The 14,795-nt window shown below is 43.7% G+C and overlaps 1 protein-coding gene across 4 annotated transcripts in view; it reads left to right on the forward strand.

Annotated features, from left to right (window-relative positions):
- The window catches only part of Med13l (mediator complex subunit 13L), a 238,373-nt gene that overhangs the window by 180,183 nt on the left and 43,395 nt on the right, over nucleotides 1-14,795 (forward strand). For all 4 annotated transcript variants that reach the window (XM_041645984.1, XM_041645993.1, XM_041645991.1 and 1 more), the window contains exons 6-13: nucleotides 2,011-2,205; nucleotides 2,467-2,655; nucleotides 5,645-5,810; nucleotides 8,262-8,366; nucleotides 11,578-12,309; nucleotides 13,107-13,332; nucleotides 14,200-14,305; nucleotides 14,618-14,742. In XM_041645984.1, the coding sequence (XP_041501918.1) occupies nucleotides 2,011-2,205; nucleotides 2,467-2,655; nucleotides 5,645-5,810; nucleotides 8,262-8,366; nucleotides 11,578-12,309; nucleotides 13,107-13,332; nucleotides 14,200-14,305; nucleotides 14,618-14,742 (1,844 nt within the window). The remainder of the gene's footprint in view (nucleotides 1-2,010; nucleotides 2,206-2,466; nucleotides 2,656-5,644; nucleotides 5,811-8,261; nucleotides 8,367-11,577; nucleotides 12,310-13,106; nucleotides 13,333-14,199; nucleotides 14,306-14,617; nucleotides 14,743-14,795) is intronic.

A 14,795-nucleotide genomic window follows, 5' to 3' on the forward strand; every position in this document is an offset into this window, starting at 1 on the left:
TCTAATTTTTCATTTCTAGAGATGTCTGAAAAAAAATAGGGCATGCAGAATGTAATTACCCTCATTCTGATTTATTAAAGAAATAATAAAGATAGTTTATTTTAAGTGGGGAAGTTAAGTCTACCTTAAGTGGAGAGAAATCTTGAATTCTTTTACCTGGTTCTGAGTTTTACCAAAAGATACCCCTGTCACTGTTCATCATCATTTACATTTCATTAAACCACCCAACTACATACAGTTGGGTGGTCGTGACACACACCTTTAACCCCAGCACTCAGGAGACAGAGACAAGTAGTTCTCTGAGTTTGAGGCCAGCCTGGTCTACAGAGTGAGTTCCTGGACAGCCAGGGCTACACAGAGAGACCCTGTCTTGGAAAACCAAGGAGATGGGGAAGAGACTATAAAATTTATATAAAATTTGAAACAACCCAATTCTCAAAACACACATGAAATATTACACAGTATGGGCTATAGCAGATCTCCAGATTTATTTAAATACTATGTTTGTTTGAAAATTTGGAGGACCACCTGATCTCATCTTCAATAATATTACTCAGAATTAAGGAATTTATGATGATATCACGGTCACAACAGAAGATAAGTAGTTTTCTAACCTTGGAAATTAGGAAAGGTGGTGTTAGGAATTTAGGTCACCAGAGACCGGGTGTTTTAAGTAAGCTACCTCTCTTCCCTCATGTGACACATTGTCTAACTGCTTTAAAAAAATGGTCGGTTCAGTGATATGGGCAATGAAAAAACATGGCTACAGAAATTTTTTTAATTTTTTAAAACTGACCCACTAAAAGGACACCCCAAGCCAGGTGTGATGGCACATTCCAATAATCCCAATTTTTGGAGGATGGATGGAGGAGGATGAGGAATTTCAGGTCAAGCTCAGCTCCTTATTGAATTGTCTAACTTTGGCTTTGTGAGGTTTGTCTCAGAAATCAAGGGGGTGGGAGTGGAAAATGGTTTGGTTAGTAAAGCTCTTGCTACACAAACATTAGGACCTGAGTTTGATTTCCAGCATTGGTGGTTAAGAGCTAGGTGTGATGGACCTATATCCTCAGTGCTGGGTGCCGAGGCAGTCAGATTCCTGGAACTCTTGGCCAACAGCCAGTCTAGCCAGACCTGTGGGCTTCATATGCATTGAGAGCCCTTGTCTCTCAAAACAGGTAGCTCAGTGGGTGAGGCACCTTTTGGTATGCACCCTGAGTTAATCTCTGGAACCCATGCAATAAAAGGAGAGAACAGGCTCTTTTGTCCTCCGACCTCCATATTTGGGCACACAATTAATTTAAAAGACAGAGCTGTAGAGAGAAAGACCTCTGACATTGATCTTTGATCTCCAGTGCATACACAGTGCCAAAGGGGAGCGGTATGCTCCCCACTATTTGAATTTTCTGAGTCCCCTGGAAAGGATTATTTGGGAGACTGTTCACAGGGCCATGGAGTAAGTACCATGGTGACTGCTGTTTGGTTTTTACTCCACCAAAATGACATGGGCTTCAAAGACTGACTGGAAACAGAACTATTATCAGCTCCATACTGGAGTTGAACATAACTTGAGAGTGTTCATCATGACCCCTTGAATAGTCACACTGAACACACAAGTAAGCTCTGTGCCTGAAGACCTGCTGTTAGGAGCTTTGTTGTTGTGGGTTTCAGGATCTTTGTCAGTTTCAAGGGCCAGACAGGCCTGGGTACCCATGCCAAATGTGCTGTTCATGTTAAACAGCCATTATTGAGTAGAGAGGCATGGATTTTAATGAGCAGATGGTTTGTATAGTATATGTTGATTGAATTGAAAGTGTAATGCTATCCCTACTTGATTTCCTTCAAAAATGGATATAAAGTAAAATGCACATAAATAATTCTAAAATAAACTTTAAGAACATACTGTGAAAGACTTTAGACTTCATGCATAGAGCATGAAATAGGGCTCTGTTTTAACCTAAAATGACAAAATATGTACGGATTATATATAATATTTTTTTCTCCTTTCCATAGTACTGGTGAGTCCTTATGGCTTAAATGGCACGCTAACAGGGCATGCATACAAGATGTCAGACCCAGCCACCCGCAAACTGATTGAGGAATGGCAGTACTTCTACCCGATGGTGCTGAGGAAGAAGGAGGAGTCACGAGAGGAAGCTGAGCTGGGATATGACGATGACTTCCCTGTAGCAGTTGAGGTCATTGTTGGTAAGAAAGCGTTTGCCTGAAGGACTTCATTCTAGCTCCACTGTTAAAGGGATGGCCACTCAGCTAGATTCTCCAGCTTGTCCACATCTGTGCCTGTGGTTCCTGTGCTCCATGTGCTGTCATGGTGACTCTGGGACACATGTTCAGGCAGGTGTGCTCGTAGCAGTACTTAATTTTTCCGTTAAGCTGCTTCACTGTAATAGTAGACTTGGGTGTGCAGGCAACTTTGTCAGGCCTGCTCCTTGCTGTCTTTCCTCACAGGTGGTGTCCGGATGGTCTACCCTTCAGCTTTTGTGTTGATCTCTCAAAATGACATCCCGGTTCCTCAGAGTGCTGCCACTGTCGGAGGCCATGTCACAGTCGCACAGCAGGGACTTGGTAGTATGAAAGATCCCAGCAACTGTGGGTTGCCTCTGACGCCTCCCACCTCTCCAGAGCAGGTGGTTATAGGTGAGTGCAATCGAGCATGTTCCTGTGAAGAACGTCTAGAGTTTCAACAGCATGGCAGAATTGCTGGCGAAATTGGAGGAGATGGGAGAGATTTGTACGTGTGCTGTCTTAGTCTTTGTTCTAAGAACAGTGTTGGTGTGCTTCTTAGTTCTGCACATGCACTTCCTCAGCACGCTTAGTCCACGTTTCTATACCCGGACAGGAAACTATGTGCAGGTTGCCTTGTTTCTGTTTGTTTTAAACAAATGGCAAATACTGTATTAGCTTAGTTTGTGTCATGGTGACCAAACAGCTGAAAAAAGCACTTAGGGGAGAGAAGATCTGTCTGGCTTCCTGTTCCTCAGGGTCAGCCCACTGTTGGTGGACATAGTTTTAATGGTGGTGGGGAGACACGGGAGGCAGTTCTTTGCTTCTTGTTGGATAAAAAGTAATAGAACATAGAGCAAATGACCAGGGAAAAATTGGAGTCCCAAGGACATGTCCTCAGTGTCCCACTTTCTCCAGCCAGGTTCCACCTCCTACCTTTCACCACCCCCTGTGATGCCTCACTGCTATGTGATCTTGGAGAGATTAGTTCTTTGCTTTAGTCAGAGCTACTGTCTCTGGAAGTGCCTTTTTGGGCCCCTCCCTGCCGAGGTGTTTCCTAGTCCAGTCAAGCTGACAGAGTTAACCATCACAAGGACTGGACCAGGAATGACTGTAACCTTTGTCCAGCTGACAGTAGCTACCCAAGACAAATAGGCAATGATTCTTTTTCTATTATGACACAGTTAGGATAGCATGAATAGGCTCTGCTGTGTCCTGTCGTGGTCTGCTCTCTAATATAGACACTTGGCAGTTCACACACTCATTCCTGGGAAACAGAGATTGCTTGAATTGAGAACGGTTTTGTCTACTCTGTTGAGTGGCAGAGTTCTTGACTATAGTGAGCTTGTTTGAGTTGGTAATCTGCCAGCACTTGTGTTATGTGTTCTACATAACTCAGAGACGGCTTACAATATACAGGCAGATGTACATAGACTAAATACGAGCATTTCATGTGCAGTACTCACAAATCAGCACCTTCTTGTGAGGCTGCACACAGGACTCCTACAGTAGAGCATTTGCCTGACCCTTCCTGAAGTTATTATACCTACACTGAAAAAGGAAATACAACATTATATTTTGTAGTGATCCTCATAGTGATGCTATATTGATATAAAGACCCTATCATTTGTCAATATTTTGAGTAGTTTAAATTTTACTTAAAAATTTATATTCTTAACAATTGACCACTTTAAATTTTTGTCAGTTTATTTGATTTTTTTTATCGGTTTGTTTCCAGATACTCAGTGAAGTTTAAGTTACTTTAGCATCAATGCCTTGGCCTCCAGTCACTTCAGAACTCTGGAGTTGACAGCCAAAAGCAACTTTAGCTCTGTCCATACTGCTCTAGTCCTTGGGGAAGTGCTCTCCCACTGTTTCTCACTTTCTCAGGTAATCGACACTAAAGGGTCTAGTATCTTTGTAGTCCGATGAACTAGTCCCAATGTCCCATGACACAGTACTGTGCTATGGTTTGGCATTGTCTCTTGGCCACTCCCTTAGAGAGAGGGTAGCCTTGCCCCTGACTGCCAAAAGCTCTTCTGATAGGTCAATTGGGACAGGCGAGCTGGCTGGCTAGTGTTGCTGAGATCACCATATCCTTCTGGACAACTCTTTCTCCTTGCCTCTTTTAGAGGCCTAGAAAACCAGAGACAGTAACTTTGAGTCCCATGGAGAGTGCTCACCTTGCCTCTCACAGCATTGCCATGGGATGTTGAGGGAATCTTGTTATCTACCTTGATGATTTCTTTGTCTAGTTCTTACAGACAGACACTCAAGAGCCAGTTAGAAAATGAAATGAATTATTTTATACAGTAAACCCAGCCTGAAAATTTAAAAAAGCAGCAGAAGATAGTACTGAAGAATCAGGACTCCTGACTCCTGTACTTTCTTCATCTACAGTATTAGTACTTTGGGGGAAAGAAGGCTTCAGCTGTTTAAAGTGTAGGTGTTGCTGGTTTTGTTGATCTCAGGTGGATAAACCTAAATATCCCATAGAGCAAAAGCAATGATGCAGTTGTCATGGAGAATATTTGTTTTATAAAGGAAACTTCAATATTTTCAAGATAGCAGGGCAGGTTTTCCAGAGTCTGTACGCGGACTGTTTTTGACTTTTATTTTGTTGAGGGCAGAGCCCACAGTACATTTATTAAATCAACTAAGATTGAAAGCCATTGAGTTGACTGAACATTTCCTGTAGACTAGCCTTATCTGAAATGCTAACCAGTGCCATCGCTGTGGGTGTGGCCAGAAGGTTGGGCCATCCATCAACAGGATGGAGGAGCTAACTTTAGAGAAGCCAGTGAGTGTCCTGTTGTGGTATCCTCCCTCACCCCCCGGCCCATGAACAGCCTGTGGAGATGTTCCCTTTAGTATTTTAGTGCTAAACGTGGGTAGTCGGTGTTGGGAATAAGGCAAGCAGTTCTATACAAGAAACTGTGTGCTAATAAGTTCTTTCTTTTTCTTGGGTGCTGTGTGTCTTTATTACACAGCTGGATGAGCATGGAACTGCCTGTGCTGCTGTCTGCCCCAGAATGTACTGATTGCATTTAGTTTCTGAACTCAGGACAGTAATGCATGTTTGCGTTTTTAATTTTACAATAATGGCCCCTTTTTTACAAGTTAAATGCATCTAAAACATGGGGTAAGATGTTGCTATGTGACATATTCATGTTTATCAGGTCTGCTGCTTTAGAGAGAACACAGAAAATCACACAGACCTGGGCAAGTTGGTTAGTGGTGTGTGTATATGGGGTGCGGATTTCCTCATCACTACAGGTAGTGTAATTGCCAGGGGTAGGAGACGAAGCTTCACAAATGTGAGTTTTGGCAGTTGACATATGCACCAGTCTGTGTACCACGTGCACCTGTGGCAAACCTGATGTTCTGATTGCTTGTTTTCTAGGTGAGAGTGGAGGCATGCAGAGTGCTGCCAGTCACCTCGGTTCCCAAGATGGGGGAATGATAACTATGCACAGTCCAAAGAGATCGAGGAAGATCCCTCCTAAACTCCACAATCATATGGTCCATCGAGTCTGGAAGGAATGCATCCTCAACAGAGCCCAATCTAAGTATGTGTGCATTATAGCGAGTGACTTCTCTTTGACTGCAGGGTAAAGAGGACAGTCAGGCACGTGTAAGGCTGTCTGTCCAAACCTAAAGGTCTTCAAACTGTTATTTTTATGATTTAAACTCAGTGGAATATAATATAAAACACAAATGGTTTTTTAAATATCATTTCTTTATCTGATATGATTATTGTGGAAAATTCTCATGTTCTTGAACATCTGAAGGTTGGCATGGTATTGATGTGATATTTGCCGGCAGGGATAGCTCAGAGATTTATCCTGTCAGAACGGCAATCAGGGTCTGGCTTTCTTTGTGTGCTGCTTTTTGAATGGTTCCCGGTTATAAAGGGAAACAAACTTCGTGAACAGTAGTTGTCAGTGTTGGCCTTCTTTTTACTGCCAGTGCACACCTGGGTGATGCTGTGTTCCTGGGGTTGCTTTGAGGACTCTGTGTTCCTTCTTCCAGCTCTTCTTCTTCGTCTTCATTCCCTCCTGCCTGCATTAACATGTTACACGTGTGTGTATGTATATGTATAATATGTGTGTATGTGTCTATAGAAAGATTACCTATATTTTATGTTATGGGTGTTTTGTCTGCATATACATCTGTCCACCACTTGCATGCCTAGTGTCTATAGAGGTCAGAAGAGGACGTACAAAGATCAGAAGAAGATGTTGAATCCCCTGGAACTGGAGTTGTGGAGTTGTGGAGTTTTGTGAACTGTCATATCAATGCTGGGTCCTCTCCAAGAGCAGCTAGTGTTCTCAATCACTGTGCCAACCATCTCTCTAGCCCCCTATTATTTATTTATATATCTTGTTTTTTCAAATTAGGGTTTCTCTGTAGCTGTGGAGCCTGTCATGGAACTAGCTCTTGTAGACCAGGCTGGCCTCGAACTCACAGAGATCCACCTGCCTCTGCCTCCCAAGTGCTGGCATTAAAGGCGTGCACCACCACCGCCCCTCCCCCCTTTATTATTATTATTATTATTATTATTATTATTATTTATTCTTAAGAAGTAGTACCAGCTGTGTGGTGGTGGTACATGCCTTTAATCCCAGCATTTGGGAAGTGGAGGCAGGTGGATCTTTGAGTTTGAGGCCAGTCTGCTCTACAAAGGAAGTTCCAGAACAGCCAGGGGTACACAGGGAAATCTTGTCTTGAAAAACAAACAAATGAACAAAAAACAGAAGCAGTGCCTGGGGAGGCCAGAGATGTGGATCCCCAGAACATGGAGTCATAAACAGCTTTGAGCTGCCAGACATGTGTGCTGGGAACCAAACTCAGGTCCTTTGGGACAGAGCAGACACTCTTAAGCACTGAGCTACCTCTCTAGCCTGTCGTATGGATGCTCTTGTTGATAACTAATAACTGTGCATCTGGAAGTGCTGTAGATGCTTCTGAAGAGAGTGTGCTTCAGAGTTCTGTGTTCAGGTTAATGCCTGTTCTTTGGACCACGCTTTTTAGCAAATTGATGCTAAATATTTTCTTTTGAACAAATTGATTCCGGAATAGGCCATTGAAGATGTGCTAGACAAGCTCTAAAATAATTGTATAAAATCATAGTCTAGAACTTGAAGACTATCCCCAATCATTTAGAAATGATCTTTTCTTCATAGTAATTGGAGCAGATATTTTTACTTCTATCTTCAGTACCTACATAATTTTCCAGTTATCATTTCTTTCTCATTATCTTCCGTGTGTACTCAAAACTAGCCTCAGACCTCTGTTCTGAGAGACCAAGGCCCTCTCCTCCTAACACAGAGTAGGGAGGTAGGAAAGGCAGTATCTTGGAAGTTCCCTGAGAACCACCCAGTGAGTCTGCGGCATCAGCTAGCTACTGGGAGACAAGTCCTCAAGCACTGCCTGTTGTCTTGCTTCATTGGCTTATTACTAATGATATGTGGGTGTGGGGGGTAGTTTTGATTTCTGCTTTTAATTTGTGTCAAAAGTGCTAGAATATTGCCTTTAGATGCTATTAAATAATGTAAGCATTTTAAGAGTGATTTAACAACATAATCAGAGTATATATAATTTATGGATGTTGTCAAACAGTAATTTAAAACATTTTTTTATAATTTAGGTGACTATATATTGTATGTGTATGTGTGTTGGGGGATGGGGGTGGGCAAGTGTACATATGAGTGTATGGTACTAAAGCCAGGCCTTGCTCATGCCAGGTAGAAGTGAGTTTCTAAAAGAAAATGATACTGGGTGTTGTTCCATTGCAGTAAATACTGTCCATGATCTTATAAGGAGGGGCATTTTGAAACCTACTTCTGTGTGTATAGAGGACAGGTCATTTACTTCTGTAGTTGCTCTGGACTAATTTAACAGCAGGATCCGTTACTATATAAAATATACTCACACCTTAAGAGAACAAACAGACCTTTTCTCTATAGAGGAGTAAGTTATCTCGTGTTTGTACTTAGTCACATTTTCACCCTTTCTAGGAGGAGCCAGGTGTCAACTCCCACTCAGGAAGAAGAGCCTGCTCACAGTCCTGCTGTTTGGGATTTTGTGGACCCAACCCAAAGAGTCAGCTGTTCCTGTTCAAGGTGGGTGTGGACAGGCAAGCAGCAGCCACAGAGAGCCTGATTCACGCTGTTGGCCAGCCACAGGCCACACAGACCACTGCATCTCAATCTTAATTTGCTTTGAACTTCATCCAGTAGGAAGAGTCTGGTCTGATGACATGATAACACTGCTGTCGGGGTTCAGTGTTGGAGAACAGGTTGGCCGACGTCAACAGAACCTCTCAGATCCTTTCTGTTGGTCATTCTTGTCTCCACTAGAGGTGCTGAAAGCTGAAGTTAGTGTAGTCGTGGTGTCTTAGTTGCTTGTCTGTGGAGTGTTTGGACTAGTTGAGGGTTTCACTGCCATGGATTTTTTTGGTATGGGTTTTAAAGTTGTTTTTGTTTTGTTTTTTTTTTGTTTTTTTTTTTCCGAGACAGGGTTTCTCTGTGGTTTTGGAGCCTGTCCTGGAACTAGCTCTTGTAGACCAGGCTGGTCTCGAACTCACAGAGATCCGCCTGCCTCTGCCTCCCGAGTGCTGGGATTAAAGGCGTGCGCCACCACCGCCCGGCTGGGTTTTAAAGTTTTAAGAAGAGAAAGACTTCATCTCCCATTCAGCTGATGGTTAGAACGGGCCTTGTATTTTCACTCCTGTTTTCAGAGTTTCTACAGCATAGGTTTCTCATGTGGCTCTCGGGAGCCTTCTAGAAATGTCACTCTGCAGACTATCTGTTCAAAAAATGACCATTCATTTTTCAGTTCAGGGCTTTTACTGGGGTGTTAGTGAATTGACTTGGGGAAGAGAATGCAAACCCTTTCCATCAACTCTGATAGAGTAACATTGGCCCCTCTTCCTGTCTCCCTGGCCCCTGTGCTCTTACCAAGCATTGCCTCTTCTTTCAGCCCAGTCACACTTGAGGTTGACTGCTGGGAAGAAGGTTTGTCCTCTCTGAGTACATACTGCTCTCCTCCTGCCATGGGGCAGATATAGTTTGCTGTAGCTGAATCTATGTATATATTTTACTTTTGACTCTTGGCTATTGGGAAAGGGGGGGCATCTCTTTAGCAAGTATGAGGGGTAAAAACTATGACAAGTTTAACTTGGGCCTATTTTCTTTTCTGATCTTTTCTATGGTCTAAATTTTCAGTTAAAGCATTCTTTTACTGATTAGTGTAAAAGAAAACCAGCTACCATATATTTTTGTGGGTGTATTCCTAGTATATTTAAGTAAATAAATAATGTTTTGCTTTGTATACTCTGGGTTGCCACACTAGTTCTTAGCCAAACTCTTTTTCCCAAGGCTTTTCCTAGCAGCCACTGTGCTGCTTCCCACATGCTACCTAGCCTTCGCAGCCCTGTGCTCTAGCTTTCCTTGTTGGGAGCCTTTGAGAAACATCCTTGTGTCAGGATGTGGCTTCCAATAGAGCACTTCCCCTGACTTTTACATACATGACCTTGGGTCTAAGCCCCAGCCCACCGGAAAGGAAAGAAATACTTACTATACAGCATCTTGTTCCCACCAGACCCGCCCACTGCTGTTGTTTTCCCACAGACCTGCCCACTGCTGGTGTTTTGTCCACAGACCCGCCCACTGCTGGTGTCCCCCACAGATCTGCCCACTGCTATGGTGTTTTCCCTGGTCACCTGGTGATTTTTTTCTGAATCTGGTCCATCAGAGTTCCTTCCTAAGAGTTGTCTGAGCAGCCTTTCATTGCACCCACCAGTGTTCTTGCACTATGTGGCTCTGCCTTAAGTTGTCTCCTCCCATGGTGGCCCTTCCCCAAGGCTGCTCTCCACATGTCTCATACTAGGCTCCTTGGTACTTGAGGCTTTGGCAAATGCTCTTGGTGCAGGACACATTCCTGCTCTTAAACATTGTGCGGCTGAGTCATGTGATGGAGCTGGAAGAGCCAGCTTCACAAAGCTTACATGTGTTACAACAAATCCTCTCTCTGAAGAGTCTGCATAAAAGTCCTGTAGAAGACAAGTGCAGCTCATTCTCCTGGGGAAAGTCCAGGTCTGTGTAGGAAGGGCTAGAAATGAGCCCTGGAAGACAGTGAGACCTCTGATGAGTTGTTTACTGCTTACGGTGCCCTTGTTGCATAGAACACACCTCTCCTGTACTTTCCTTGATAGCCTTTCTCAAGTCAGGGCTTCTTGCTTGTTTGTTTTAAAGATTTAGTTTTTTAGGGTAGTGAAGAGTTTGACCAGAGTGTTTGCAGATTATCTGCTGTAGGATCACAAACCCTATGGAATGGTCCACTCCTCTCACTATTTAACAGCCGAATGGAGCAGGGCGGCCATTCTGTTGTCCCACTAAACCATCCCATTATGCCACACAAATCCATTTTATTGCCCACAAGGGTATCATTTAGTTCAATGCAGCAGTAATTTAATGCCACCCAAGTGGCCTCAGAGAGTCACCATTGCACTGCAGGAGCTCTTGCAGTCTTCCCTCGAAGTGACTTACAGAGGCGCTGGCTGAGCAGAGTAAAGTTGGCATCATTTAGTGGTCCGACTAAGCTGCTCCTCAGGCTGGTGGTTGGCAAGAAGCGTGGGCAAATGTGGCATTTTTGCTGAGATGGGATGGGTATGCAGAAGTAACATTCCTCTTGATATGAGGTGGGGCTTAGGTGCATTTGCTGTCTTCTGATTCCCAGTCACTGACCTTTCCTTCACAAGTGTCTGACATTCACAATTGTCTCACATTTCTTCCCCCATATATCAGGGGGCAAGGCTATTAATATATTGACCCCACTAAGTGAGCTTGTTTATCTTACTTTATACTTTGGAGTACAGAACACAGTTGTTTTATTCCCAGTTTATAACATTACAAGTCATTTAAGCCATGTGATTACAGGTAGAGTGTTGAGAACTAAAAATCGAATTTTTGGTTTTTAGCCTTTTCTGGTCATTTAATCTTGTAGTCTTCAGATTCAGTGTGAGTAGGTTATCTGAAGCTCTTGTATAATTAGTAAGATTTGGGATTAGCAGGATATTAATTTGTATTTTTCATTAAGTCCACATTTTATCTGCTTGACCTTATATGTGACTGGTTCTTGGCTTCCTATCAGATACTTGTATTTTTAGTGATTATAAGCGTAGTTGGATTGTGGAGCCCTTTTAGACGTGCCTGTCATCCAGCATATGCCTAGAAAGATAGACCCTTATTAGAGATGCTTCTTTTGTGATGTCGCAGCCTTGTGTTATCTGTGTCGGAGTATGTGTTGACTTCACTTTAACTCTCCTTGTAGGCATAAACTTTTAAAGCGATGTGCAGTAGGACCCAGCCGACCTCCTGCAGTATCTCAGCCAGGCTTCAGTGCAGGACCCCCATCATCTTCCTCCTTACCACCTCCTGCTTCTTCTAAGCACAAAACAGCAGAAAGACAAGAAAAAGGAGACAAGTTGCAAAAGAGACCCTTGGTGCCCTTTCACCACAGGCCTTCTGTGGCTGAGGAGTTATGCATGGAGCAGGATGCGCCTGGACAGAAGCTAGGCCTGGCAGGGATAGATGCCTCCTTAGAGATGTCAAGCAGTCGGAAGTATGATAAGCAAATGGCCGTGCCTTCCAGAAATACAAGCAAGCAAATGAATCTGAATCCTATGGATTCACCTCATTCCCCCATCTCCCCGCTGCCACCCACACTCAGCCCTCAGCCAAGAGGTCAGGAAGCAGAGAGTTTGGACCCACCTTCTGTCCCTGTGAATCCAGCCCTCTATGGAAATGGGCTAGAACTTCAGCAGCTGTCCACGCTGGATGACAGAACTGTCCTCGTAGGCCAAAGACTGCCTCTGATGGCAGAGGTCAGTGAGACAGCCTTATATAGTGGGATTAGGCCATCCTACTCGGAGTCATCAGATAAATGGTGGCAGAGTTTTCGTCTCCCGTCCAGTGAGGATGCTGAGTTCCGGCCTCCAGAACTCCAGGGGGAAAGATTTGACACCAAACTGGACGTGAACACAGAGAGCACTGCACTGCAAAGGTGAGGTGGCCTGGGCGGAACCCTGGGCATCCGTGCTCTCCTCTCCGTTTGCTAAGCTTTCACTGACTTGTGACTCTGCACATGGGGAGTGTCTCAGAATCAACACCTGTGTTCTTCATGAGACTTAGTAATATGGTGGTGTTAAATGCATGGCATATAAAGGTTTTGCTGCGGCATCTTAGGACATGCATTGTGTATTCATTTACTTGGGGGCTACTATTTGTTAACCAAGAGTGGAGCTTATTGCACACTCAGCTCTTAGTGTCCTTGAGCACCTATCATTCTCATCCTTTGGTGTAGGTGACCTCACAGAAGTCTCCCTGCAGCCTTATCTCTTTGCTGATGACCTGTTTTTTCTGTAGAATCTGGGTTTAGAGACAGCGTGGACTAACAAAGCTGCCTTACTTAGTTCTGTCTAATTGTGCTTAAGAGCTTGAAAAACAAAAACCTGGTACTAGAGATTTATTAGGTTTTTTTAAATGTTCAGTTAAAATTTTCTTATAAATCATAAATACTAGATTGGCAAGACGACTCAGCAGGCGAGCAGGCTGAGAACAGGCCTGGCCTCCGAGGCTTTCTTTTCCTTGAAGTGCTGTGTTCACTGGCCTGAGTACTGTGCTGCGTGCACTTCAGTACTGCTCACCAGAAAGGAAAAACACTGACTCTCTGTCCTTCACCTGCTACATGTGCATGCCCACATACAAAATAAATAACGGAAAATTTTAAAACCTTAATACTGCTTTGGAAAAGCATAATTTTACCTTATCTTACTTAAACTCATTTATTTTCCCTTTTAGACTCTTAGCACAGCCTAACAAGCGCTTCAAAATCTGGCAGGATGAGCAGCCTCAGGTGCAGCCACCCCCCTTCCTCGACCCGTCCTCTCTGTCACAGCAGCCTGGAGACACTTTGGGAGAAGTCAATGACCCATATACCTTTGAGGATGGCGACATAAAATACATTTTCACAGCAAATAAGAAATGCAAGCAGGGAACAGAGAAGGACTCCCTAAAAAAGAACAAGGTACCATTTACTACAGAGGGAGTCCAGCAGGCTGTGGGTTTTGGTGTCAATGTGTGTGGGAGTCTCCTGAGGTAGAATATGAGGTAGTCCTGCCTGGTTGCTCTGTCCTCATACTCATTCTCCTGGTACTACCGTATTATGTCATGGCTCACCTTTGTTCCAGAGTCGGCTGAGCAGAAAGGAAGCTGCATATTTTCCAGGTTGTAGCTTGTACCGTGCATGCCTCCTCTCATATGCTGATTATTGTTGGCCTGTGCTCCCTGCTTATTTCTTTTAAAATATTTTCCAAAATACGTAAAATGTAAAGCAAAAACTCTTGAGTGCAGTGTCTCTTTTTATGAAGTGCATATGTTCACTATGCAAGAGCTATGCCTGTATGTTCTCTGGATCCATGTTAGTACTGCCCATAGACTGTCAGCGTGAGCTGGTCTGGTTCCATTGCCATGGTAGTGAGTACTGGGTGTGCCTGCCAGCTTTAGTCATTAAGGAGGTATTCTAGAGAGAGTAGGGAGGTTTGACAGTTAGTTAAAGAGGCCAGTAGAGTCGAGGGGACAATGTACAGGATCTATGTGTATCCAGAGGCTTACTCTGTCATTTAACATTGGTACAATTACTTAAGGCAACACTTGATAGCACGACAGGTCTGTAATCAAATGCCACCAGAACCACTGAGTCACTGAGATCACCTTGATTCTGTGCAGCGTGGAGCAAGAACATGCCTTTGATTCCCTTTGGTTGCATAGACCATGGTTTCTCACACTGCTCATAATGGGTTCCATTCGACATGCTAATTCTTTTTGTTCTCCCTCATATCCCACACTTTGGGTTGCTGTTCATGTGTTTTGTTTGGCTGAATTTATTACACAGTCAGAGGATGGATTTGGTACCAAGGATGTCACTACACCAGGTCATTCCACGCCGGTGCCTGATGGGAAAAATGCCATGTCTATTTTCAGTTCTGCTACTAAAACAGGTGTGTACATTGTTACTTGACTCACTTGGATTGTTGCTAAAGTAAAATGCAAAGGAGATTCTTCGCAATTTAAAATTATACTTTTATTGCTATAACAGTAATTTGATCTCAACTTTTCTGTTTTTCGTGGATTGTTTTTTAGTTCTTTTCAAAGCTGATAAGCATATTTGGAAATAATTGTGTCTAAATTTACGTAGGTCATAGGAAGGGAATTCCCAGCAGACCTTGTTGACCGAGGTCCAGTCCATGTCCGTTCTTCTCTTCCCAGCTGAGGAGCCTGCTCATCCTATTTCCTTGCCTCTTTTCCCGCAGATGTCCGGCAGGACAATGCTGCTGGCAGAGCTGGCTCCGGGAGCCTTACACAGGTGACAGATTTGGCACCTTCCCTGCACGACTTAGACAACATCTTTGATAACTCTGATGACGATGAGCTTGGGGTGAGTCTGCTGTAGCTGCATGTGTGAGACCTGCTGTGTGGTAGCTGGGCCAG

The sequence above is a fragment of the Microtus oregoni genome, unplaced genomic scaffold (assembly GCF_018167655.1).
Source record: "Microtus oregoni isolate MIOR12 unplaced genomic scaffold, Mior012 000003F_ref0000135, whole genome shotgun sequence".
Taxonomy (NCBI): Eukaryota; Metazoa; Chordata; class Mammalia; order Rodentia; family Cricetidae; genus Microtus; species Microtus oregoni.